Source organism: Rhinolophus sinicus, chromosome 16 (genome assembly GCF_057876585.1).
Source record: "Rhinolophus sinicus isolate RSI-liver-muscle chromosome 16, RSI-T2T, whole genome shotgun sequence".
Lineage (NCBI taxonomy): Eukaryota > Metazoa > Chordata > Mammalia > Chiroptera > Rhinolophidae > Rhinolophus > Rhinolophus sinicus.
In genome coordinates, this window is record NC_142516.1 from 505,629 (window position 1) to 530,293 (window position 24,665).

General features: G+C 58.1%; 2 protein-coding genes across 18 annotated transcripts in view; both read left to right on the forward strand.

Annotated features, from left to right (window-relative positions):
- Positions 1-7,165, forward strand: part of PNPLA7 (patatin like domain 7, lysophospholipase) — a 67,267-nt gene extending 60,102 nt beyond the window's left edge. For all 7 annotated transcript variants that reach the window (XM_074331436.2, XM_074331437.2, XM_074331433.2 and 4 more), the window contains 10 exons: positions 1,565-1,721; positions 3,698-3,814; positions 3,930-3,999; positions 4,666-4,782; positions 5,155-5,303; positions 5,508-5,660; positions 5,859-5,969; positions 6,369-6,453; positions 6,620-6,723; positions 6,806-7,165. In XM_074331436.2, coding sequence (XP_074187537.2) covers positions 1,565-1,721; positions 3,698-3,814; positions 3,930-3,999; positions 4,666-4,782; positions 5,155-5,303; positions 5,508-5,660; positions 5,859-5,969; positions 6,369-6,453; positions 6,620-6,723; positions 6,806-6,889 — 1,147 coding nt within the window. In that variant the 3' untranslated portion in view covers positions 6,890-7,165. The remainder of the gene's footprint in view (positions 1-1,564; positions 1,722-3,697; positions 3,815-3,929; positions 4,000-4,665; positions 4,783-5,154; positions 5,304-5,507; positions 5,661-5,858; positions 5,970-6,368; positions 6,454-6,619; positions 6,724-6,805) is intronic.
- A 586-nt stretch (positions 7,166-7,751) lies between these two features.
- On the forward strand, positions 7,752-17,049 carry NSMF (NMDA receptor synaptonuclear signaling and neuronal migration factor). Of its 11 annotated transcripts, none has more exons than XM_088792930.1 (15): positions 7,795-8,120; positions 8,490-8,551; positions 9,138-9,638; positions 10,751-10,826; positions 11,886-11,954; positions 12,849-12,901; positions 13,574-13,663; positions 14,282-14,406; positions 14,657-14,740; positions 14,838-14,871; positions 14,962-15,032; positions 15,169-15,248; positions 15,428-15,530; positions 15,760-15,835; positions 16,115-17,049. In XM_088792930.1, the coding sequence occupies exons 1-15, from the start codon at positions 8,050-8,052 to the stop codon at positions 16,420-16,422; spliced, it is 1,803 nt and encodes a 600-aa protein (XP_088649056.1). In that variant the 5' UTR covers positions 7,795-8,049; the 3' UTR covers positions 16,423-17,049. The 11 variants fall into 11 exon arrangements, with proteins under 11 accessions (XP_088649064.1, XP_074187547.1, XP_074187548.1 ...); XM_088792936.1 differs by having other exon boundaries at positions 7,798-8,120; positions 15,798-15,835; positions 16,115-16,253; XM_088792935.1 differs by having other exon boundaries at positions 7,804-8,120; positions 15,798-15,835; positions 16,107-16,245.
- The last annotated feature ends 7,616 nt before the right edge of the window (positions 17,050-24,665 follow it).

Here is a 24,665-nt window from a genome sequence, read left to right on the forward strand (position 1 = left end):
CACCCCATGTGGGAATTGAACCCGCAACCTTGTTGTTGAGAGCTCGCACTCTAACCATCTGAGCCATCCGGCCGCCCCTCCAGAAGCTCAGTGGTAGCTTGTCCTTCAGTCTAGTTGTGGAGGGCACAGCTCACTGGCCCATGTGGGAATCCAACCGGCAACCCTGCTGCCCAGAGCTCGCGCTCTAACCAGCTGAGCCACCTGGCCGCCCCTTGAATTCGATCTTGATGTTGCTCATCAGTTCTGAAAACTTCCAAACCATTCTCTCTTCAGGTACTGCTGCTTTACCGGCTCTCAGTGGCTCGCGACACGTCACTCAGATCTCTGCACCACCATGTTGTCTAAGCTATTTTACATGTTTTAAAAAGAATATTTACATATTCCATCCTGTTGATGCTTTGAGTCAATACACATTTTCTTCTAAACTATCTTTATTTCACTGTTTCTCTTTTCAGCTGTGTCTAATCTGCTATTAAACCCATTTATTAAGTTCTTCATTTTTTACTTCTAAAGTTTCCATTCGGTTCTGCTTTATAGTTTCCAGTTCTATGCCAAAGTTACAAATGTTTTATTTGTATTAGATACGCATCCCATAACATTTATCATTTTAACCACGTTTCGGTGCCAGCTCAGTGGCATTAGGTGCAGTCACACGTTGTGCAGCCACCACCACATCATCTCCAGGACTTTTCCCTCTTCCAGAACTGGAACTCTGACCCCATTAAACACTCACTCCCCTCCCCTTCCCCAGCCCCGGCCCCCCATCTACTTCCTGTCTCTGAATCTGACTCCTCTGGGGACCTCCTGTGAGGCGGGTCCTGCAGGGTTTGTCCTGGGACTGGCTCGTTTCACTGAGCACAGTGTCCTCAGGGTCCATCCACGTGGTAGCGGGTGTCAGGACCTCCTTCCTTTTCAGGGCTGAGTGACATACCCTTGTGTGTACATGTGGCACTTTTTTATTCATTCATGTGTCGAGGGACACCCAGACTGCTTCCACCTTTTGGCTCTTTGACTTTTTAAGCACATTCATTTCATAGCCTGTCGAAATCCCTGTTGTCTGTTCCTCTGGGTCCACATCCATCGTCTGTTTCCTCTCCTGTTTCTCTCCTGGTCCTGTGGTCTTCTCACATGACTGCTCATTTCTGCTGGAGTGGTAAACACCACATGAGAAATAGTAACAGTCGTCTGAGGCTCAGAGTGACCGCCTCAGTCAGACTCTGGCTTTCCCGTCACTGCAGGGGCTGGTCTGTGTCCCGCTCACCCTGGCTCTTGGTGTTGACCACAGCCCCCTCCAGGGGCCCAACCCTCCTGAGTCCATCCAAGGCCTGTTTAGCTGCACAGCCTCTCAGACACCGGTGGGCAGAAGGGGCTGAATGCTGGCTTGCGTCTCAGGACAACAGAGAGGCTCTAAATACTGTCCCAAGTCCTTCTTCCCGTCAGAGTCTTTGCCCCATTTTCTGTGCCTTAGGCAACAGTCGAGCATGAAGAGTGGGCGGGGCGGGGTGCCATGGGCACTGGTCCCCAGGCGGCACGACTGCCCACTTCGTGCTCCTCGTTGGCGCAGAGGCTGTGCCCAGGTCGGCGTCATCCGGGCCCTGATGGAGTGCGGCATCCCCGTGGACATGGTTGGAGGGACGTCCATCGGGGCCTTCATGGGCGCCCTGTACTCTGAGGAGCGGAACTACAGCCAGATTCGCATCCGGGCCAAGCAGTGGGCTGAGGTACAGGGCTCCCCCTCTGCAGCGTAGGGCCAGTCCCTGTGGGCCTGTGCGGGTGGGGGCTGCTTAGGGACCGTGGCTTGTGGAGTCAAGGGGGAGCACAAAGGGTGTGGCCACAGCAGTGTTGGCGGTTGAATCTTGTTGGAGACCGAGGACAACATGGAGAGATCAGTGCCCTTGAAAAAAAGGTTTAATGTTACCCCCACAGTTCCCCTGGAAATAAGAGGCCCAGCCCACACCATGTGCCACAGCAGTACCAGCCCTGTCAGGAAGCAGAGAGGGGCGAGGGGAGCCCCAGGCCCTTACTGGGGTTTCTGCAAGAAAGGCAGGGTAAACAGTTTAAGATCAGCTCCTTGAAATAATTCCAGTGGGCTCGGCTCGGGGCCTGGGGGCTGTGCGCAGTCTGTCTGGTTGGTCCCCGGCCCTGGGTGAGTCGGTGTGAGTTTGATAAAGGGGGGCAGGGCTCTGCATGGGTTGGTTTGCGTGGAAGACACGCCCAGAGCGCGCAACCGGCCTCCAAGACTTGGCCAGTCCGGGTCGCAGTCTCTCTCCGGGTCTGTAAGACCCAAAAGCCAGAGCATCAGGAACACGGAAAAGAAGACCGCTAACACCCGCCAGCCCTGTGGTGTGTGAACGCCTGCGGACAAATCCAGGACCTCAGGACCGTGTGGGGAGGGCTGCTCACCTTCCCTCAGGGCTCTGCCTGTTTTCATAGAACAGTCAGGTCAAAAGTGTTTGTGTTCCCCTTTAAAAAGAGAAGGAAGTCTGTAGTCCTCTGCAGCAGAAGCTCTGGGGACAGTTCCAGAGTCGCCTTTCCCTGAAACGAGGCACCCTGCTGCCCTCAGTGGGCTGCTCCACAGAGGGACCAGGGGCTCAGCCTCACCATCAGTAAGGACTGGCTCCGTGAGCAGCGGCCACAGGCGACAATGGGCTTCAGCCTCAGTGAGGGTCCCTTCCCTGCCCCTGCCAGTCTGGTGCAGGTGTGGGAACGGCCGGGGAGCTTCTGGCCTCATGGCCCTGCATCCTGAGTGTGCATTGGGGCAGGTTGGTGCCTTCCCAGGCCTGTATCCCCTGCCGTGCTGAGGGGATGCCATGGCCATGGTGGCTGCCATGTGGTGCTGTTGGCCCCTGTGGTGCTGGGCAGGGCCCTGCCCCCCTCTCCAGGCTGTCCTCCAGCTCTGCCTGTCTGCAAGTGAGGGCCGTGCTGATCGCAGAGGACCCTGGGGATGTCCCACGCTGTCCTGGGTCCCTGTCCTCCAGGAGCACGTGTCCCCTCTGCTCATCCCAAGACCGGGTCTTCACATTGTCTTGGAGTGAGGCATGGGGGCGAGTGACTCACCCTGGCTGGGGCCACCCCATGTCCATAGGCAGAGAAGATCCTTGCTATCTACCCCTTGAGCCCTAAGGAGCCAGGCAACCTTAACCTGGCATTGTTGGGGTGAGGCCAGTGCTGCTGCCCCCTTGCGGCTCTGATGGGCCCCGTCCTCACTGAGGGGCAGCCTGGGGGCTAGCAGAGAGCGTGGGCTCAGGCAGTGAGTGACCTGCTGGCCCGCTGCTTCCCAGGACCCGGATGGAGCGTCTGCCATGCGGCCAGTGAGGGCCTCTCCTCCCAGTGGTCCTCAGGACCGAACAGGGGGCACTGTGGGCCACTCTGCATCTCATCCCAGCCATACCTGGCATTCTCCTCACGGAGCAGGTGGCAAGGGCCGGGCTCCCAGGCCTCCCAAGGGTCAGTGGGCATCGTCATGGGACCTGTAGGCATGCCACTCAGGCCACAGCATTCACTGTCCCCAAAGATGCTTCCGGGCACCCGTGTCCTTTTTGCGGAAAGGACACACATGTGCCCGTGTCTCTGCTCCCTTCTCTGGACTTGGATTCCTGCTGGGCCCCTGGGGTGGGGGTCCCCGGCTGCCCATGCCACCACTTGGGGGTGTGTGCCCTGCTTCTGCTCACAGGGGCCTCACTGTGCCCCCACACAGGACATGACGTCCATGCTGAGGGCTGTGCTGGACCTGACCTACCCCATCACCTCCATGTTCTCGGGGGCAGGCTTCAACAGCAGCGTGTACAGTGTCTTCAAGGACCGGCAGATTGAGGTGCTGCCCTGGGGAGCCCCAGCCAGGCCTGTATCTGCACACTCAGCACCCCTGGCCCAAAGGGTGGGTGCCAACAGCCAGGGAGCATGTCCTCTGAGCCCCATCCCCCCACCAGGACCTGTGGATCCCCTACTTCACCGTCACCACGGACATCTCGGCCTCCGCCATGCGGGTCCACACAGATGGTGAGCACCTCCACAGGGTGTGGGGCTTCCCTCTCCGTGGCCCCCACTTAGGGCAGAGCAGCCCAGAGGAGGTGCCTGGAAGGACGAGTTCTAGGCAGGGGCAGGGGAGAGCCTGGTGGCTCCGTGAGGGGCGGTGGAGGGTGTCCCAGGATCATCCAAGGGAGATGGAGGCATGGGGAAATCAGAAACACAGAGATGACCCTGCCGAAAGGTGTAGGGGAATCGCTAGGAGCCCAGAGACCCGCCCCCCGGAAGGCCAAACAAGACACAAGAGAGGTGGAGACGACAGTGTGGGATGAGGGGGCGAGTAGAATGAAGCACACGCACAGGTTAGGGACGTCTGTTGGTTAGAACGGGCAGTGATGAGATGACGCAGAGAAAGCCGTCTGTGGGTGGGACAAAGGCGGGGCTGGCAGAGGGCTTTGGCACACACCAACGAGCTGGCATGGGGAATGTGGAGAAACCCCAGCACCAGCCTGGCCACTTTTGGGCCTTGGGTCCCTTCCTGGGGAGGACGCTGTCCTGGTGTGTCAGGCCCACGCCCTCACCAGAGGTGGGACGTGCAGGCTTCAGGAGCCCAGGGTCTGAGGCAGGAACACTGGGCAGGAAGGGCTCCTTTCAGGCCCTTGGCTTGTCTGGTGACTCCCCCATTCCTCCCCCTCGCAGGCTCCCTGTGGAGGTACGTGCGTGCCAGCATGTCCCTGTCCGGCTACATGCCTCCCCTCTGCGACCCCAAAGACGGACACCTGCTGATGGACGGGGGCTACATCAACAACCTCCCAGGTACCGCGCCTCCGCTCCTAAGGGCTGGGTGCAGGCACACGTTCTCAGGAGTGTGCTGAGGGAAAGGACAGCTGCGCGAAGCACGCACACGCTCGGGCACTGTGAGTCCCAGCATATGGCTGTTTGTCAGCTCAGCAGCACTCAGAACAAGGGCCAGGTGCAGAGGTCCCATCTGGGCCACAGTCGGAGCTGACAGCCGTAGGCGCTGGGTTTGCTGTGGGGGAGGCCCCTCCCTTGTGCACTCCTGTCACCTGTTGGACAGTTCTGTGCACCGGGCTTCCCCCGCAGTGCCTGTCTGGCAGGCTTGGCCCCACCCTACCTGGGGCTCTGCGTACCTGTCCCGGGGGGTGACCAGGGCTGCCTCCTCCCCAGCGGATGTGGCCAGGTCGATGGGGGCCAAGGTGGTGATCGCCATTGATGTGGGCAGCCGGGACGAGACGGACCTCACCAATTATGGCGACGCACTGTCGGGGTGGTGGCTGCTCTGGAAACGCTGGAACCCTCTGGCCACGAAAGTCAAGGTGTGCGGTACAGGGCTGCTCTGGCGCCTTCTGTGGGCAGGTGAACAGGTGACGCGGCGGTGTCTTCCAGGCTCTGGGTCCAGCACCACTCCTACCTTCCCGAGGCTGGCTCTGGCGAAAGGACAGGCCTCGCAGAGCTGTGTCCCCTGGGTGGGGTGGGGTGGGGTGGGGGGCGGTAGGGTATGACAGGTGGGGCTGTGGCAGGTGTTGAACATGGCGGAGATCCAGACGCGCCTGGCCTACGTGTGCTGCGTGCGGCAGCTGGAATCCGTGCGGAGCAGCGACTACTGCGAGTACCTGCGTCCGCCCATCGACAGCTACGGCACCCTGGACTTTGGGAAGTTCACAGAGATCTGCGTGAGTGCGTGGGGCATGGCCAGCGTTCCCGTGTCTGCCAGCCTCCCTGCTCTCAGTTCCGGGAGCACCAAAAGTGGGCCCCGCAGGCAGTTCCGGGGTCTGTGCAGGAGGTGGGGCTTGGCACCCGGTCCTGGGGTCTCTGGGTCCCCAGGGTGGGGCCTGGCACCCAGTCCCGGGTTCCCCACTGTGTGTGTGCAGGAAGTGGGGTACCAGCACGGACGGACAGTGTTTGACATCTGGGGTCGAAGTGGTGTGCTGGAGAAGATGCTGCAGGACCGACAGGGGACGAGCAAGATGAAGGCATGCGATGTGAGTGTCTGGCCGGCTGGCAGCGCTCCTACTCTTCCTGCTCCTGTGACCTGTCCCCCCACGGTGATAGGTACAGGGCTTCCTGCAGCCTGCATCTTCTCGGAGCACCTCCTCAACTGCTCGTGCTGCAGCGCCCCCCGCAGGCCGGGGACAGTCATGGCAGTGGCCCTGGGTGCTGTCCCCTTGCCTTTGCCCCTCCAGCCTCCTGCCCTTGTGGTGCTTGTGGTGGGAGAGCATGGTGGTCTGGGTGGGGGTCTGCTCAGGACACTGCCTATCATCCACGCCCCACCCCCACCCCGAGCTGGGGAGCCTCAGCAAGCGAGGGCAGCCAGGGCTGTGGCCAGGGGCCATGGAGAGCGGTGGCCTTGGCCAGATGTTCCCTGCGCCTTGGCCCTCCAGGTCCTCACCTGCCCCAATGCCTCCTTCACGGACCTCGCCGAGATTGTGTCACGCATCGAGCCTCCCCAGGTGGCCGTGGTGGACGGTGAGTTAAACGCTTAGGACGTGCGCCCATACAGCTTAGGGTGGTGGTGTCAATGTTCCCTCCTGACCTTTCACACGCTCAACAAGCCGCCCTGGGCCTGGCTGGCTGTGTTGTGGGGACCCGCTGCCCGTGGGAGGGGACTAACATGGCCCTCCCCTCTTTCCAGATGAGTCTGACTACCTGAGCGAATGTGAGGAGGGGCTGCCAGATGGACCCCAAGATGCCTACGCCGACTTCCAGAGCGCCCCGGCAGGCTTGGGCTCTGACTCGGTGAGCTGCCTGGACTGGCCCTGCTGCCCCCTGCAGCCCAGGGTTGGCTTGTCCTCACCATGCCTGTACCGTTGGTTCCCAGGAGGATGAGCCCTCGCTCCACCGCAGGCACCCCAGTCTGGCTTCCCCGGAACCGGCCCCGGACCCTCGTCCCCCAGCTCTCTGACCAAGATGGGCAGAGCTCGCTGCTCTGACGCTTCCTGAAGCCAGCACGTCCTGTGCACCTGTCCCCAAGGCTGCGGCCCCTGGGGCAGGAGACCTGGCTGGGGTGTCTCGGGCCTCTGCCCTGGCAGCTCCTGGTGGGGCACTCGGTCCTGGCAGCCTTTGTACACACACACACACACGGCCCTGGGATGTGCCCGCCCCTGCGAGCCCCCAAAGCCTAAGATATTGGAGCCCCAGTGCTTCCATTTAGTGTGGCAATAAAGTAGATCTCATTGTGTGGGACATGTCGTCCTTGCGCCGAGGTCCCCCTGGCTGAGAGCCACCCCAAGAAGTTCCTGACTGGAGTGGAGGAGCAGGCACCCCCTCACTGGCCACTGTAGGGGCCACATCCCTGAGGCTCGGTGGATGTGGTATTGCCTGCCTCTCTGGGAGGTCGCCATGTGGGTACCCCAGGGTCCCAGGCAACCCTCTTCTGGGATTGAGACTCCTGAGCAACAACTCCAGGCCAGTCAGGGAGGGCACCCAGGGTCTGGGATGGAGCTGGGGTCCCCCAAACCCAGGATGAGCCTCTCTGGATCTCTCATGCCTTCCGTCTCGGTACACACAAGACGTTCCTAAGATGTGGGACGCCCACACTTTATTTCAGATCACTAGCGCCCCGAGAGTCCTTTCGTATAAAAGGAGGGAGAACTGCTGGCTCTGTGACTTTGGGACCCACAATCCCTGCAAATCTCAGCACAGGGGATGTGGGTCTGCGAGGGGCAAGGAGACCCCGACCTTGCAGACAGGTGTTTGCTAACCTGTTTCCCTGCTCTGGCCCTGATGTCACTGTGGGTGGAGCCGCCACACCAGGTAATGATGTCACAGTGGTCGGCCTGGCCAAGCTAAGACCCAGGATTGACGTCACGGTGGGAGGCCGAGCCCCGCCCCTAGCCTGATGTCACGGCAGACAGCCCCGCCCCGACCCTGACGCTGCGGTGGGCGGAGCGTCGCCCCCGGTCCAAGGCCGCGGCTCCCGGTGCAGCGGGACGCGCGGAGGGCCCGGCGTGGCCATGCGTGTCCTGGGCCCGAGTCCGAGCCCGGGCGCGGTGCGGCTTCTTCAGCGGAGGCGGCGGGCGCGGGGTGCGCTCTGAGGCTGGGGGATGCGCCGCCGCCTCGACCATGGGCGCTGCCGCCTCCCGAAGGAGGGCGCTGAGGAGCGAGGCCATGTCCTCTGTGGCGGCCAAAGTGAGGTGAGTGCGGTGGTCCGGGCGCCCTGCGCCGTCTCCCTCCCCGCTCCCACGCCCGCCTCCCCACGGCTCCCCTCCCTGAGCCTGCGGGGGCCAGTTGCCCGACGTCAGGACCCTCCCATACACACAGGTGAAGGGCTGGACCGAAAGCTGCAAGTCTGACCATGGCCTACGGGGACACAAGTGTCCCCGGGACTGCCCCCTGCCAGCCCTGCGCTCTCTGGGTGGGATGGGATTGCCTGCCCTGGCTGACCCCCACCCCTCCCTCGCTGGTGCCTAGGGCCTGGGTCGGGATGGGGACCCCAGGGTCCTGCTTTGGGAGAGGCCGTGGTGGACCTATGGGCACTGACAGCCCCTCTGTCCACCCTTCAGAGCAGCCCGAGCTTTCGGCGAGTACCTGTCCCAGAATCACCCTGAGAACCGGAACGGTGCAGGTAGGGGCACGCGAGGCAGTGCTGGATGGGACCCATCTGCAGCCCCCCACCCCAACCCTACCATCCCGTTCCAGGCCAGGCCCAGACTGTAGGCCTTGGGGGCTGTGAGGTAGCGGGCAGCTGCCACGCTGGGCTGGCTTCCTCATGGCTCCTGCCCTCCCTGGCCCACAGCCCCAGGAGGAGCTCCGAGTCACCCATCACCATGGCACCCACCCGCCTGGGCCGTTGGCATGGCAACAGGCCTCCTGGCACCCCCAGGGTTGGCACCACTGTCTCTGGGGGCCAGCTGGTAGGGGGGAGGGGAGAAGTTGGCACTGGGCACGAGTGCGGTGGCAGGCTAGGAGGTGGCCTGCTCATTCCTGCGCCCCATTACCCACAGGTAGCAAGCACATCCTGTTGCCCCCACGCACACACCAGGGGCTTGGGGCCCAGATAGGAGGGAGGTGGGAGCCTCTAGGAGGAGCACCTCTTAGAGACATTGGGGACCAGGGTTTCATTATTGGGGCTGGGGTTCTGCCCCTCAGAGCACCCTGCACTGGGAAGGCAGGGCCTGCGGCTGCAGCTTCACCTGGTACCTCTTCCCCAGACCACCTGCTGGCTGATGCTTACTCTGGCCACGACGGGTCCCCTGAGATGCAGCCAGCCCCCCAGAACAAGCGCCGCCTGTCCCTCGTCTCCAACGGCCGCTACGAGGGCAGCCTCTCAGAGGAGGCTATTATTGGGAAGCCAGCTGGAGAGGGCCCTCAGCCCCGTGTGTACACCATCTCTGGGGAGCCGGCCCTGCTGTCCAGCCCAGAGGCAGAAGTCATTGAGCTGGCCGTGGTGAAGGGGCGGCGGCAGCCAGAGCGGCACCCCCACCACCACAGCCAGCCCCTGCGTGCCAGCCCGGATGGCAGCCATGAGGATGTCAGCAGGCCCTGCCAGAGCTGGGTGGGGAGCCACCAGGGCTCCAAGGAGTGTCCGGGCTGTGCCCAGCTGGTCCCCGGCCCCTCCCCCCGGGCCTTCAGGCTGGACCAGCCCCCTCTGCCCGAGACTACCGGTCGCCGCAAGAAGCTGGAAAGGATGTACAGCGTGGACCGTGTGTCTGGTGAGGGGGCTTGTCCATGGTACAGGCAGGCTGGGGTGGAGTGCTGCTGCTGGGGTCTTCCAGCAGCAGCCATGGTGAGGCTCGGATAGCTGGAGGGTGCCCAGGGCACCGCATGCAGGTAGAGTCTTGCCGCCATGCCATGCCCCATGCCCCATGGTTGGCTTTGGCCCTTCCAGCACCAAGTCAATCTAAGAGTGCTTCCCAGAGGAGGGAGCCCGAGAGGCTCTTGAGGGTTAAGCAGGCAGAAAGCATAGCTTGATTGGGAGAGCGGACTGCCTCTCTGGAGTTCTGGGGAGCAGTCCCTGCCCCAGGGCCCACCAAGCAGGGCTCCCACCTACCCCATGAGGCACACAGCTGTTTGGGGCCTGGCCAACCAGCGGGCCACTCCCCAGGATTGTCGAGCTGTGTGGGTGGCCGGGACGGCCCAGAGACCTGCTGTGTCTGGAAGAGGGCTCCCTGGGACACTCAGGCAGCCCCATGCCTCCTGGCTCTGAGGTCACCTCTCAAGAGCAGCCTTCTAACTAGCTGAGCAGCCATGTCCTCCCAGGACACCTCCTGGCTCCCAAGTCCGCCACCTGCCTGGGCACTGGGCATACCTGGGGTGCAGGCAGCTCACCATGACCTCACGCGCCACTGACGGACATGGGCGAGGGGTCGGGGCAGGGTCCTGCTGAGCAGGTCCAGCCAACTCCGTCTCCCCCTCCCTGGGAAGGGATAGCTCTCAGCACAAGGGTGTCCACCTCACCCTCCTGGAAGGGTCTGGCGGAGGGGGTCTGGCTGCAGAGAAGGCCCCTGAGTCCCCAGGAGGAGTTGCAGCCATTGTCCCCGCCCTGCGCCTCCTGCCCAAAGAGAGACAAAGTGAATCCTTTCCCTGGGGACAGGCTGTACTTTCAAAGGAACGCTCCTCGACTGTGGGCAACCAAAGGGAGAGCTAAGCAAAAGCACAGTCAAAGCATCCCACAGCGGCTGAGCTGCTGGCCAGGCAGCTGAGTGGGCACATGCTGCCTCAGGCCCTCTACTGGCTGCAGCAGAAGCGTCCCTCCCCACCAGCTGGGGGTAAAGGCTTCAGCAACCCCCAAGCCACCCTGGTCTCTGCTCTTCGTCTCTTCCAGATGACACCCCCATCCGCACATGGTTCCCCAAGGAAAACCTCTTCAGCTTCCAGGCAGCAACCACAACTATGCAAGCGTGAGTCGTGTGCCCCCCTGCAGGGCCCCGGGCCACACCCTCTCCTGCCTCTGTGCGCACCTGGGTGGCCATTTCTGAGCAGCCGCACATGCCCAGAAGTGGTGTCAGTCTGAAAGGAGGCAGGACTGGTGGCTTTTCTGGCCCCACTGCCCTGCCCCCACCCTCTCAGCCCTCCACCATCACTCACGGTTTCTCTGTCCTGTCCACGGTACCGGCCTGGGGCTGTAGCTGACAATCACCAGTGGGGGTGGTCCTTCTGGGCCCATGTCCCCCAGCCCTGCCATCACACACGCCCCAGACAGCAGGCTACTTGTGTTCCATGTATACCACGAGTGACCACAACTTAGGGGCCCCGGGGGTCTGCCCTTCACCTGTGACACACACGTGGGGTTCCTTCCAGGAAGGCATCCTTTGCTGCAGTGTCCCCCACATCGAAGAGGCTCCGCCCTCAAATGCTATCCTGGGGGGCCCACCCCTGCCCTAGGGCTGCCTGGGGGCCGCCGTCTCTGCTGCTGGTCCCAGGGCTGGCAGGGCAGTCAGATAGCGCCTGGCGGCATGGGCTGCGGTGACTGCAGTGTCCGCCACCCTTTCCGGGGCTGGCTCACAGTGTAGCCAGCACCTTGCTGGTGCCTGGGGTACTAGTGAGGAACCCTGAGTCAAGGATAAAGAGGGCACTAACAGCAGGGTGCCGGGAGCTGAGGGGTGGAGGCTTACTGTGTCTTCTCTCTTACGCTGCCCCTTCTGGCCATGACTCCAGCATCTCGTAAGTACCCTGTGGGACCTCCAGCCAAGAGCACGTGGTTGTCCCTGGGGGACCCACCCTCCCCCAAATAGGTTTGGGCAGGCCGAGGACCTGGGCCTTGACTGAGGGGGTACTGTGTCCCAGCAGGCACCGAGGTCACAGTGGGCCTGCAGGGAGCCGGGCGAGGCAGGCCAAGACCCCTCTGCCTGGCCCGGCGCCCTGGATGCCCCAGCGGTCCCTGTGCTTGCACCTCTGTCCCCTGTCTCTGTCCCTCTGCCTGCGACCAAGGGCAGTGCTGACTCCCTGCGGTTTCCCAGGGTGTTCAGGGGCTACGCGGAGAGGAAGCGACGGAAACGGGAGAATGATTCCGCGTCTGTAATCCAGAGGTAGGGCCTGCCAGCCACTCGCCACCACGGTCCGTCTCTTGTCTGTGCTGGTCTGGCCGGGGCCTGCCCGGCCCCCGCAGACCAGATGGGGTAAGGGCCGTGGCGACCACTGGCCTGGCCCTGCTCTGGGGACGCAGCAGGCAGGAGAGGTCATGTGGCCTGGACCACCCAGGCCTATGTTTTGGGGGCACATTGACAGTTGAATTGCAGCCAGCTGGCCCACCTGTGTCTCTCTGGCCCTTAAAGCCCAGAGCTGTGGGGTCAGCGGCAAGGCCTACCCTTACCCATCACCACCTCACAGATGTGTCCAGGAAGTTTGTCTGTCCATCTTGGACATTGGGCCTTGTCAGGGCACAAAGTTTGTGGGCAAAGAAGACCGGCCTCTGAGGTGGCCCCGAGACATAGTGGGGCGGGTGCGTCTTGAAGGCCCCAAACCTCCCTGGGGGTGGTGCAGATGGTTGCACTGCCCAGCTGGGCACAGGATGCAGGAGACCTTGACCACTTGGGGAGGGAGGCTGGTGGGGTTCAGAGTGAACCTGGCCAAGGAGGGAATGGAAGGGTGTGCAATGGAGGTGGGGTGCCTGAAGGTACAGGGTCACCAAGGGATCGGTTCTGGGAGGGAAGGTGGGGCGGCAAGAGAGGCTTGATCTTTGTGCCTTTGTCCTGGCACCTGGATGGGTCTCAGTAGGAGAGGGACTGGATGGGATTTGCCTCTGGGTGGGAGGAGGGCAAATGGGGGAGTTTAGGGGCACTGGGAGGTCATACCTCACTGAAAGGGGAAAGGGCAGAGCCTCGGACTATGTCAGGGGCAGTGGCAGGGTGGGGGGCGTGGGGGACGGGCCGCCGCCCACCCCCTCTTGCAGCCCTCACCAGCCCCCGCGCTTCCTTCCCCAGGAACTTCCGCAAACACCTGCGCATGGTCGGCAGCCGGCGGGTGAAGGCCCAGAGTAAGGGGGCGGGGTGGACGGGGCAGAGCGGGGGGCTGCTCTTGGCCGGCCCGGCTTCGTGGCTGCTCGCTGCGCAGGGGAATACCCCGAAGGCCCCGCCCCGGCCCCAGCTGCAGCCCCGCTGGCGACTTCTGACCCTAGCCCCATCGCAAGGCACAGACTGACCTCAGCCCCGCCCTGACGCCCAGCCTCACCCCAGCACCCAGGCCCCAGGTCCAGCCCTGCCGCCCAGCCCTGCCCTTGGCACCGCCACTCGGCCCACAGCCTCCTGTCCCCACTGGCTCCGCCCCTAGTCCTGCCCAAGCACCCCTAGACCTAGCCCCGCCCCGACCACATCCCTAGCCCTACCCCAGACTCCAGCCGTAGCCCCCCAAAACCCCACCACTCCCAGCCCCACCCATCCCACATTGGCGTCCTCTAATTGCCCCAGCCGGAAACTCCCAGACTCTGCCTCTATTTAGCTTTCCCAAATCCTGCCCCAGAGCCAACTCCACCATCGGTGTAGTCTACTTCTAGTCACCTGCCCCTCCCCGGCCCCGCCCACAGGCCCCACCTTCACTCGGCCCTGCCCCTCCCAAGCTCCACCTTCACGCAGGCCCCGGCCCTCTCAGGCTCCGCCTCCAGGTTGGGCCCCGCCCCTGCCCGCTAATGCGGGTTTTTCACTCACTGCAGCGTTCGCAGAGCGGCGCGAGCGGAGCTTCAGCCGGTCCTGGAGCGACCCCACCCCCATGAAAGCCGACACTTCCCACGACTCCCGAGACAGTAGGTGCCCTGCGAAGGCCAGTCTACCTTTCCCAGAAGCTCCCCTAGGGCCGCCTCGCGCTCCGCAGGGCGGGCCCCCTGCCAGGCCAGCTAAGCTTCTGCGCTTCTGCTCTCTGAGCCTTAGCCTATCCGCCTAGGTAAACTAGAGCGCCCTGGCACCTCAGACCTTGTGGGCAGGGTTAACTAACAAACAGCTGCGGTGGTGCTGGGCATCGGCACCTGTCGGGCTCTGCTCGCTGCGGTGGCCTGAGTGTTGCCCCCTCTCCAGGAGACCTAAGGGGCACGGGGCCGCAATGCTCAGCTCTTCCTTGGTCCAGGGCACCAGGCACACCTGGCTGGGGCTGGCACGTACACCCTGGCTCCCACCTGGCCTTACACTGGGGTCCACTGGCTTTCCCAGTCAGGCAGTTCCTGGCTGGTGGCAGGAGCCAGTCTTGCCGGGCTGGTGGTGATCTGGCTCCACTCCCTCACGCCGCCCCCACCCCGCCCCCGGGTTTCCTCGCTGGCCTCTAGGACGTGGCTTGCCAGCTCTGTCCACCACCCATCTCTGGGGGCGGTGTCCCGGACTGGAGGTGCAGCTGATGGTCTGCAGCCCTGATTACCCACCCTGCCCCTCAGGTAGTGACCTGCAGAGCTCGCACTGCACCTTGGGCGAGGCTTTCGAGGACCTGGACTGGGAGACCGAGAAGGGCCTGGAGGCTGTGGCTTGTGACACTGAGGGATTCGTGCCGCCTAAGGTCATGGTGAGACCTGGCCACCCCAGTGCTTCTCCAGCCAGTCATGGGGAGGGGGGGGTCCTTTTTCCTCCAGGAGCCCAATTGTCCGCTGCCTGGGAATGAGGTAGCCACTGTGGGCTGCCTGAGGGGAGGTCTCACCGGCCTCTACTGTGGGCTGCCCAGCGTAGAGGGGGGGTTGACCTCACAGGGGCTTCCACTGCCCCTCGGCTCTGAGGTGGCCCGGCTGTCCCTGAGCATCTCCTGATGTTGTCCGCAGCTCATCTCCTCAAAGGTGCCCAAAGCTGAGTACATCCCCACCATCATCCGCAGGGATGACCCCTCCATCATCCCCATCCTCTACGTGAGTGCCCGCCCAGCCCCCTCCGTGTCCCCCAGTGTCGGGTGGGGGTGCCGCCTGAGAGGGGCTCTGATTCAGGTGTGGCCTGTGTCTGTCCCAGGACCATGAGCACGCGACCTTCGAGGACATCCTAGGTATGTGCCCTCCATTCCCACCATCTTCTGGGGTGGGGCTGGGGGTGCGCACACAGGCTGGGGGCAGCGCTCACACCCCTGCCCCCCCAGAGGAGATAGAGAAGAAGCTGAACATTTATCACAAGGGTGCCAAGATCTGGAAGATGCTGATATTCTGCCAGGTAGGGCTAAGCGCCTTCCCGCCTGGGGATGGGCGGGCTGAGGAACCGGCTGCGTGGGCGTGCGCATGCGCACTACAGGGGCGCAGTGGCTGGACACCAGTGTGCAGCCCGCCCAGCCCTCCACATTATCTAACAGGGCGGCCCAGGACACTTGTACCTGCTCAAGAACAAGGTGGCCACCTTTGCCAAAGTGGAGAAGGAAGAGGACATGATCCAGTGAGCGGACAGGGTTGGCCGTGGGGCTGCAGGCAGCATCTGCTGCCCCCCCCCATACCCACACCCCCCTCCCCATGGTGTTCTTGTTTCTTGAGCTGGGCCCTAGGCCCTGGCCCACCCCTCCTCACACCTGGTGGCCTGGATTGGAGGCCACCTGTGACTCGTCCCTCCCCCAACAGCTTCTGGAAGCGGTTGAGCCGTTTGATGAGCAAAATGAACCCAGAGCCAAACGTCATCCACATCATGGGCTGCTACATTCTGGGGAACCCCAACGGGGAGAAGGTACAGTGACCCCCGAACCCCACCCCAGGCTTCTGCAGACCCCAGATTCATGAAGAGTTGACAGAACCCCCCATTTCTCCTCAGATTCCCTTTTCTTCTTCCTTTGATCCTCCAGAGAAACCCCTGTACTGAGCCCAGACAGTTCTGGGGGCAATCCTGCCCCCCCACCCCTGATAACCCCCAACCCCCTCCCTTCCTCGTAACTCTTGGCCCCGCCCCCTCCTTTCAGCTGTTCCAGAACCTCAGGACCCTCATGACCCCTTACAGGGTCACCTTTGAGTCGCCTCTGGAGCTTTCGGCCCAAGGTGAGTTTGTCAAACTGGTTCCCAGGTGTCCGGGTGAGGTCCAGGAGGCAGCGGATTGACTTGTCACGTGTCACTGAGCCCGAATCCGACTCCACCTGTCCCTGCGGCCCCACCCCCTGCAGCCCTGTGCTGGACCCAGCCCCACCCCGGCCCCGCCCTACCCCAGCTAGCCCCACCCCGGACCCCGCCCCGCTCGTCCTGGCCCCGCCCCTCGCTCGCCCTAGCTCTACCTTGGCCCCGCCCTGCCCTGAGCCCCGCCCCTCGTCCCCAGGGAAGCAGATGATCGAGACCTACTTCGACTTCCGCCTGTACCGCCTGTGGAAGAGCCGCCAGCACTCGAAGCTGCTGGACTTCGAGGACGTTCTGTGAGGGCAGGGCCACCGCCCGGCCACGTCCTCCGGCGACAGGGGCTGGGCCGCGGCGTGCCCGACCGCGTGAGTCCTGGTCGTCACGGCCACTTCAGGGAGGCCTCACCCGCTCAGGTTCGCGCCGGGTCTGGTCCTCAGCCCGGCCAGGGGAGCGCCGCCCTCGGCCCGACGCCCGCGCGAGCGCCGGCTGCGCGGCTCCCCCGGCGGTCGCAGACATAAGTGCAATTTTCTGCAGCCTCCTTGTTAACTCGTGCAGTGCTCGTTCCTGGTTCGCTAGGTGACCCGCCCGCCGGGCCCCGCCCCGGTCCGGCCGCCCCGCCGAATCGATCACCAGCACGGGGCGACCCTGGCCCAGTCCCTGGGCGGCGCGCTCGCGCTCCTCGTCCCGCTTGTCCTGAGCTCGGCCTCGGCCGCGCTGCGGCGGGAGGGCGCGGTCCCCTGTCTGCGCCGGGCGGCCTCTCCCCGCGCTCCCGCGCCCGCCGCTCCTCGCCGCTGTGCAGCTCAGCTTGTGCAGCCACGTCTGGGGGCCTCTCCCGGGCCGGGGCAGGAGGCTTGGCGGGCCGCGGGCCGGGCACCCCGGGCACCCTGCGGTGGGGGTCGGGGCCGCGTCCCAGGCCCCAGGGACGGGCAGCTGCCGACTGTGGGCTTTCAGCCTTGCCTGGGTCCAGTGGGGCGGGTTCTCGTGTATATAGTTGGGGCTCGGGGGCAGGCCCCCCTTTGCAGAGCCTGGGTCTGAGGGCACCTGGCTGTGCCCTCAGCTGAGTGAGGGGCGCAGGCGTGTGCCGGGCTCTGAACAATGTACGATATCCTTAGAGTGACCATTAAACCTGACCCTCCGCTGCGGTGGCCCCGGGTCTCCTCTCTCAGCGCCATCGGTTACCACTCGGGGCCTGCGGTTCTGAGGACTGTGCTCTGGTGGCCGCCTACACACCTCGGCCTGCACTGAGGGTGCTGGGGCTACTAGACCATCCCTGCCAAGGGCACAGTCCATGAGAAGGTCGGGTCGGGGTCCGCAGGGTGCCAGAACGGCCTGGAAGTGCAGGATGGAGAAGAGCTGTTCCCTGAGAAGGCTGCACGGAAGTGGGGTGTCATTCTGGGAGAGGGCCCAGCAGGGTCAGTGGAGACAGCCTTCCCTTGCCACCTCTGCTCCTCCCCCAACAACCACTCACACCTTCAGGTTATTCTCCACATGTGGTCAGCAGTGTGGTCACAGCAGTATGCCAGGAAGTGATCCAGGACCAGCTGGCTTCCCTTAGCTTCAGTCTTTCCCAGATATGCCCATTGCTGCCCCTCGCCCCAGTGGCCAAGCTGCTGCTGGGCACAGCCAGGCCTGGCTGCCCTGGTAGCTCCTGGCCCAGTGGCCGGGGGATGGAACAGCTGGTGGCATGTCCAAGGCCACCAAGGGCTAGGGATGTGGGAGGAGGCCTGGAGGGTGACCCGGGACCTGGGAGCAAGCAGCCCTTCCTGGGGTGGGTGTGCCAGCTTGGGGGGCAGAGCCCTGCATCTCCAGTTGTCCCCCGGGCACCCCAGATGGAGAAGCAGAGGCTTTGGTGCAAACTTGAATAGATAAATATTTAGGGCTTCAGATTAAACACCACATGCCTCTGCATGCTTTCATTTGTTAAGTCACCTGTCGCAAAGTCGCATGTGACTCAATCATCCTCTGCGCCTTCTCAGTTCCTAAGACTGGACGTATCTCCACCACTTCTCAGGCCTGGACTCTGTGTGATGTCGCCAGAATTTCTGTGGACAAAAACCTCTGCAGGCCCTTGCAGACAGAGTACTCTCCAATGTGACCCACCCACTGGCACACTCTGCACTCAGAGGGCGCATTTGCTGTGTCACCTGCAATCCTAACCTCAGGACAAGCCACAAGTTCCGTAATCTGCCCCTGCCCCTCACCTGGCCTCTCATGGGGACCCTGCAGTCTAGGGTCTGGGGCTGATTCAGCAAGTGTGTCCACCCCACACAGTCCTTCGGGTCAGTCCAGGTGGGTGAGGGCTGGGAGGGTCTGCCGGGAGGAGACCCTAGGTCTTGGCGTCTAATGCACAAGGTTCCATTCCTCATGCCCATAACCACCGAGGAGAAGCACAATGGAAAAAAAGATGTCAAACCCGAAGGTGCTCAGGAACAAACTAAGTACAAACATGGAAAACCATTTTGGGGAAAGTACAAAACCAGTAAGGTGATGGCAGACACAGAGGTGGGCTGGGGCCAAGGCCACCTCCTGTCACTGCATGGACAGCCTGCCCACCAACCCCAAATTCAGATATATAAACAGAGGCAGCAGCCAGAAAGTTTAGGAAGAAACATTTGCAACACGAGAGAGAGGAAAGGTTAAGGACCTTAACATATGAAGAGTTTTTATGTATTGATAAGAAAAAGACAAAAGCCAATGTGGGGAAATGAGCAAATATCTGAAGAGAATTCACAGGAGAGGAAATCAAATGGCTAATAAATGTGTAGAGTCTTAACTCCATTAGAAATTGAGTAAAAGAACAAAAGAAATGAAGTGTTACTTATTGCCTGTTGGTTTGGCAAAAGTTTTAAAGGATATTGGATATGCTGGTGAACATGTGGGGGAAAGGTAATGGGAATTGCTATAGTCTTTTTGGAAAGTAATCTGGCAATAACTCAAATATAATGAATCATGATGAAATAGAGAATCTGGACAGACTGATTACTAGGAGATTGAGTCAGTAATAAAAAAAAGAAAAGAAAAACCCTCTCGCAAAACAAAAGTCAAGGACCAGGTGGCTTCACTGGTGTCTTCTACCAAAAATCAAAGAAGAATTAATACTTATCTTTCTCAAACTCTTCCAAAAAAATACGAGGTGGAGCTCTTCTCAGCATATTTCATTAGACCACCATTACCCTGATACCAAACCTGACAAGGAGCCATGCACAAAAATTACAGGCCAACATCCCTGAGGAACATAGATGCAAATATCCTCAACAAAATATTAGCAAACTGAATTCAACAGTAAATTAAAAAGATCATATGAGGTCTGACAATTAAGTTCACGAACTTGTTGCACCGATGTTGCTAACCTTTTTTGCTACCAGAGGGATTATCCATTATGAATTTGTACCAACTGGACAAACAGTTAACCAAGTTTACTACTTGGAAGTGCTGAAAAGTCTTCGTGAAAAAGACGACCTGAACTTTTCACCAACAATTCATAGCTCTTGCATCACAACAATGCAGCAGCTCACACAGCACTGTCTGTGAGGGAGTTTTTAGCCAGTAAACAAATAACTGTATTGAACACCCTCCCTACTCACCTGATTGGTCCCCAATGATTTCTTTCTTTACCCAAAGGTAAAGAAAATATTGAAAGGAAGACATTTTGGTGGCATTCAGGACATCAAGGGTAATATGATGACAGTTCTGATGGCCATTCCAGAAAAAGAGTTCCAAAATTGCTTTGAAGGGTGGACTGGGTGCTGGCGTCGGTGCATAGCTTCCCAAGGGGAGCTGAAAGCTTTTCCTCTAAGATCAGGAACAAGACAAGGATGGTTACTCTTGCCAGTTTCATTCAACACAGTATTGGAAATCCTAGCCAGAGCAATTAGACAAGAAAAAGAAAAGTCTTCCAGATTGGAAAAGAAGAAGTAAAACTCACTACTTGCAGATGACATTCTATATATCTATATCTATATATCTACATATATATATATATCCCTAAAGACTCCATCAAAAAACTGTTAGAAATAATAAATTCAGTAAAGTTGCAGCATACAAACTCTATACACAAAAGTCTCCATTTCTTTACATTAATAATGAACTACCAGAAAGAAATTAAGAAAACCATCTCATTTACAATTGCATCAAAAAATAAAATACCTAGGAATAAATTTATTCAAGGAGGTGAAAGACCTGTATATTGAAAACTACAAGACATTAATGAAAAAAAAATTGTAGAAGACACAAACAAAGATATTCTGTGCTCATGGATTGGAATAATTAATATTGTTTAATGTCCATACTATGCAAATCAATCTACAGATTCAATGCAATCCCTATCAAATTTCCAATGGTATATTTTTTTTACAGAAATAAAACAATCCTAAAATTTGTATGAAACCACAAAAGACCCAAGTATCTAAAGCAATCTTGAGAAAGAGTAACAAAGCTGCAGGCATCACAGCCTTTAAACTATATTACAAAGCTATAGTAATTAAAACAATACAGTATTGGCATAAAAATAGATAAGTGGAGCAGAATAGAGAACCCGGAAATAAATTATACATATATGACATAGGAGCAAAAAATATGCAATGGGGAAAGCACAATCTCTTTAATAAATGTTGGGAAAATTGGGCAACCACAACGCAAAAGAATGAAACTGGATCATTATCTTACACCACACACAAAACAAATTAACTCAAAATGGATTAAAGACTTGAACATAAGACCTGAACCCATAAAACTTCTAGAAGAAATCATAGGCAGTAAACTTCTTGACTTTGGACGTGGTGATGATTTTTTTCAATCTGACATCCAAAGCAGAAGCAACAAAAGCAAAAATAAATAAGTGGGACTACATCGAACCAAAAAGCTTCTGCACAGCAAAGGAAACCATTCACAAAATGAAAAGGCAATGTACTAAATGGGAGAAGATATTTGCAAATCATATATCTGATAAGGGGCTAATATCCAAAATATATAAAGAATTCATACAACTCGATAGCAAAACAAAACAAAACAAAAAATCCAATTAAAATATGGGCAAAAGAGGCTGTCGAAATTTGTCAGCACCATGCTCTAACCAACTGAGCTAACCGGCCATCCCAGGTTGTCAAAATCCGTGATACTTGAACCTACAGGGGAGTCAGGAGGAGTTTTCACATTCTGTCGTCATGAGAGCGATATAGGGAGAACTCCATGTTTACAACAGCGCTCTAGGGTTGTGACAGCCCCTCCCATGAATTTCCTCTTCCTCTCTATACAGTGCTTCCTCCATTGCTTCCTCTCTTTGGCTGCCCATTCAAGGCTGCAAGCCTTTTTCTCAAGTGAATCCCTTTGGGTGACAGAAAAACTAGCTGACTTTTGTTTACGTTTGGCAGCCTGAATAGACATTTTTCCAAAGACTTACAGTTGGCCAACAGGTACATGAAGAGATGCTCAACGACATTAATCATCATGGAAATGCAGATTGAAACCACGAGATACCACCTCACACCTGTTAAAGTGACTATTATAAAAAAGACAAGAAGTAAGTGTTGGTGAGGATGTGGAGAGAAGGGAACCCTGGTGCCCTGTTGGAGGGAATATAAATTTGCACAGCCACTATGAAAAAAACAGTATGGAGGGTCCTCAAACATTAAAAGTAGAACTACCAGATGATCCAGCAATCCCACTTCTGTGTATTTATTTGAAGAAAACACCCCACTAATTCAAAGAAAGACATGCCTCCTCATGTTCATTGCAGTGTTATTTACAGTGGCCAAGACATGGAAACAACCTAAGAGCCCATCAATAGATGATTGGATAAAGAAGATGTGGTACATATATACAATGGAGTATTACTCAACCAAAAAAAAGAATGAAATCTTGCCATCTGCGACAACATGGATAAACCTTAAGGACATTATGCTAAGACAAATACTGTACGACCTCGTATATATGGAATCGGAAGGAAGGGAGGGAGGGAGGGAGGGAGGGAGGGAGGGAGGGGGGAGGGAGGGAGGGAGGGAGGGGGGAGGGAGGGAGGGAGGAAGGAAGGAAGGGAGGGAGGGAGGAAGGAAGGGAGGGAGAGAGGAAGGAAGGAAGGAAGGAAGGGAGGGAGGGAGGGAGGGAGGGAGGGGGGAGGGAGGGAGGGAGGGAGGGGGGAGGGAGGGAGGGAGGGAGGGGGGAGGGAGGGAGGGAGGGGGGAGGGAGGGAGGGAGGGAGGGAGGGGGGAGGGAGGGGGAGGGAGGGAGGAGGGAGGGAGGGAGGGAGGGAGGGGGGGAGGGGGGGAGGGAGGGGGGAGGGAGGGAGGGAGAGAGGAAGGAAGGAAGGAAGGAAGGGAGGGAGGGAGGGAGGGGGGAGGGAGGGGGGAGGGAGGGAGGGGGGAGGGAGGGAGGGAGGGAGGGAGGGAGAGAGGAAGGAAGGGAGGGAGGGAGGGAGGGAGGGAGGGAGGGAGGGAGGGAGGGAGGAAGGAAGAAAAGAAAAGAAAAGCAAGCTCATGGATGCAGAAAACAGGTTGATGGTTTTTTCAATGGTCATCTGTATGCAAAGGAAATGAACCCGGACCTAAGCCCTACATCTTACACAGTCACGTATCACTTAGCGATGGGGATACATCCTGAGAAATGTGTTGTTAGGTGATTTCATCTTTGTGCAAACCTGATGGGCCATGGTGAACCCAACGACACGAGATTAAATCAAGTACAAGGAACATGATTCAATCAAGAAATTCTTAAACATGAGATGTGTGTGGCTGCTGCCGGCATAGCTCAGCTACTGTTTTACAGCGAATCTTTTTCTTAAAGTAGCAATAGTCCACTCGAGAGGACTGCACAGAAGTGCAGTGTAGTAGACACATGAACCAATAATGTGGTCGTTTATCACCATCCTCAAGTACTACGCCCTGTGCATTACTCTGCGGTAATATGTGCTGCACTCTTATACCACAGGCGGCTCGGGTTTGTCTTGTCAAAAAGCAAGTATAAAGGAGCCACATTAAAGCAGAGTGGGAGGGGCGGCCGGGTGGCTCAGTTGGTTAGAGCACGAGCTCTTGGTGGCAGGGTTGCTGGAAACAGCGACTGGACTTGGAGCTGAGCTGCACCCTCCACAACTAGACCGAGGGACAACGACTTGGAGCTGATGAGCCCTGGAGAAACACACTGTTCCCCAACATTCCCCAATAAAATTAAAATTATATATATTAAAAATATATATGTATTTTTAAATATATTTTAAAATATACATATTTTTTTAAAAGTGAAGTGGGAGCTGCCTCTCAGAGGACCCACCTGGCATGTCTCACACCTCAGGCCTCGGGGGTGTTAGAACAGGGCAAAACAGGGCAAAACAATCTTCGGGTGGGGCCTGGGCATCCTCGTGCCCCAAAGGAACTGTTGGCAAGAATGACAAGAAAGCAGATATGCCAATGGCAGTGCCTCCTGTGGATGTCATTCCCCTTCCCAACACCCCTCACCTGTGTGTCCTCATCGGAACACTATCTATGCTTCTGCCTGAACCAGTGTGGCCCGAATAGCTATTCATTTTTAGTCTCAAATAAATGCTCGTGGCCACCCATTTTGAAAGACTTTTTGTGTGTGTGAACAGTTTACACCAGCATCACCACAAAAACATGAGTAATGTGTTTCGCTACGACGTTACAACATCTATAATATCACTGGGCGGTAGGAATTTTCAGTTCTGTTATACTCTTATGGGACCACCGTCATATATGCCGTCTGTCATTGACCAAAACGTCGATATTTGGGGCATGATTATACAAAGGTTAACTCAAAATGGCCCATAGATCTAAATGTACGTCATGAAACTAAGACTTTCAGGAGAAATGGCGTGGGTTAGGTGAAACGTTCTTAGTGTTGACATGAAAAGAACCACCCAGGGCGGTGAGCACACAATGTGACATAGATGATGGGTTTTAGAATTGTTCACCTGAAACCTTCGTACCTTTGCTAAAAATTGTCACCCCTGTAAACTTTAATTTTAAAAAAAAGAAAAAGAAAAGAACCATCCATAAACAGATAAAAAATCAGATTTCATCAAAAAGTTTAAAATTTGCTCTGCGAAATACACTGTCATGACATTGAAAAGACAAGCTATTGGCTGGGAGAAAATATTTGCAAACCTCACTCATGACAAAGGACTACATCTAGAATACATAAAGAATTCTCTCAACAGGAAGAAATCAAGCCATTCAATTAAAAAGTGGGCAAAAATGTGACCCTTCACCAGAGAGGATGTGTGTATGCAAATTAGGACGTGGACGGTATCCAGCAGGGCAGCCATTGGTGCAAATGACAGTCACCACGAAGCGTCACTGTACACCTGTCAGAAGGGTGAAAATCAGGAACGGAGTACTGCAAATGATGCAGAGAAATGGGGTCTCTTGTTCTAGAAAATGGTGGGGCCGTTTCGAGTCACGCGAAAAGTGACCTGACCTAATGGCCAGTGGTCTGCCTCCTGACGACAGCGTAGGTCCAGCGGGGACCTGTGCGTGAGTGTTCTCGCTCTTCTGCCCAAACAGTGGCAACTCCCCAAATGTCTTCCACAGTGGAGGCCCACCTGTGCTACTGGACTGGATGTGGGCACAGACAAGGGACGGCTGGGCCTCGGGGCCTCATGCTGAATGCGAGAGCCTGGCTCAGTGCATCCCAGGGACCTTCTCCCAGAGACTAAACTGCAAAGGACAGCCAAGGTGTGGGGGCCAGGGCAGGGCCTGACCACAGAGGGGTACAGGGGGCTGCGCTGGGCGATTCTGACCGTGACGGCAGTCACA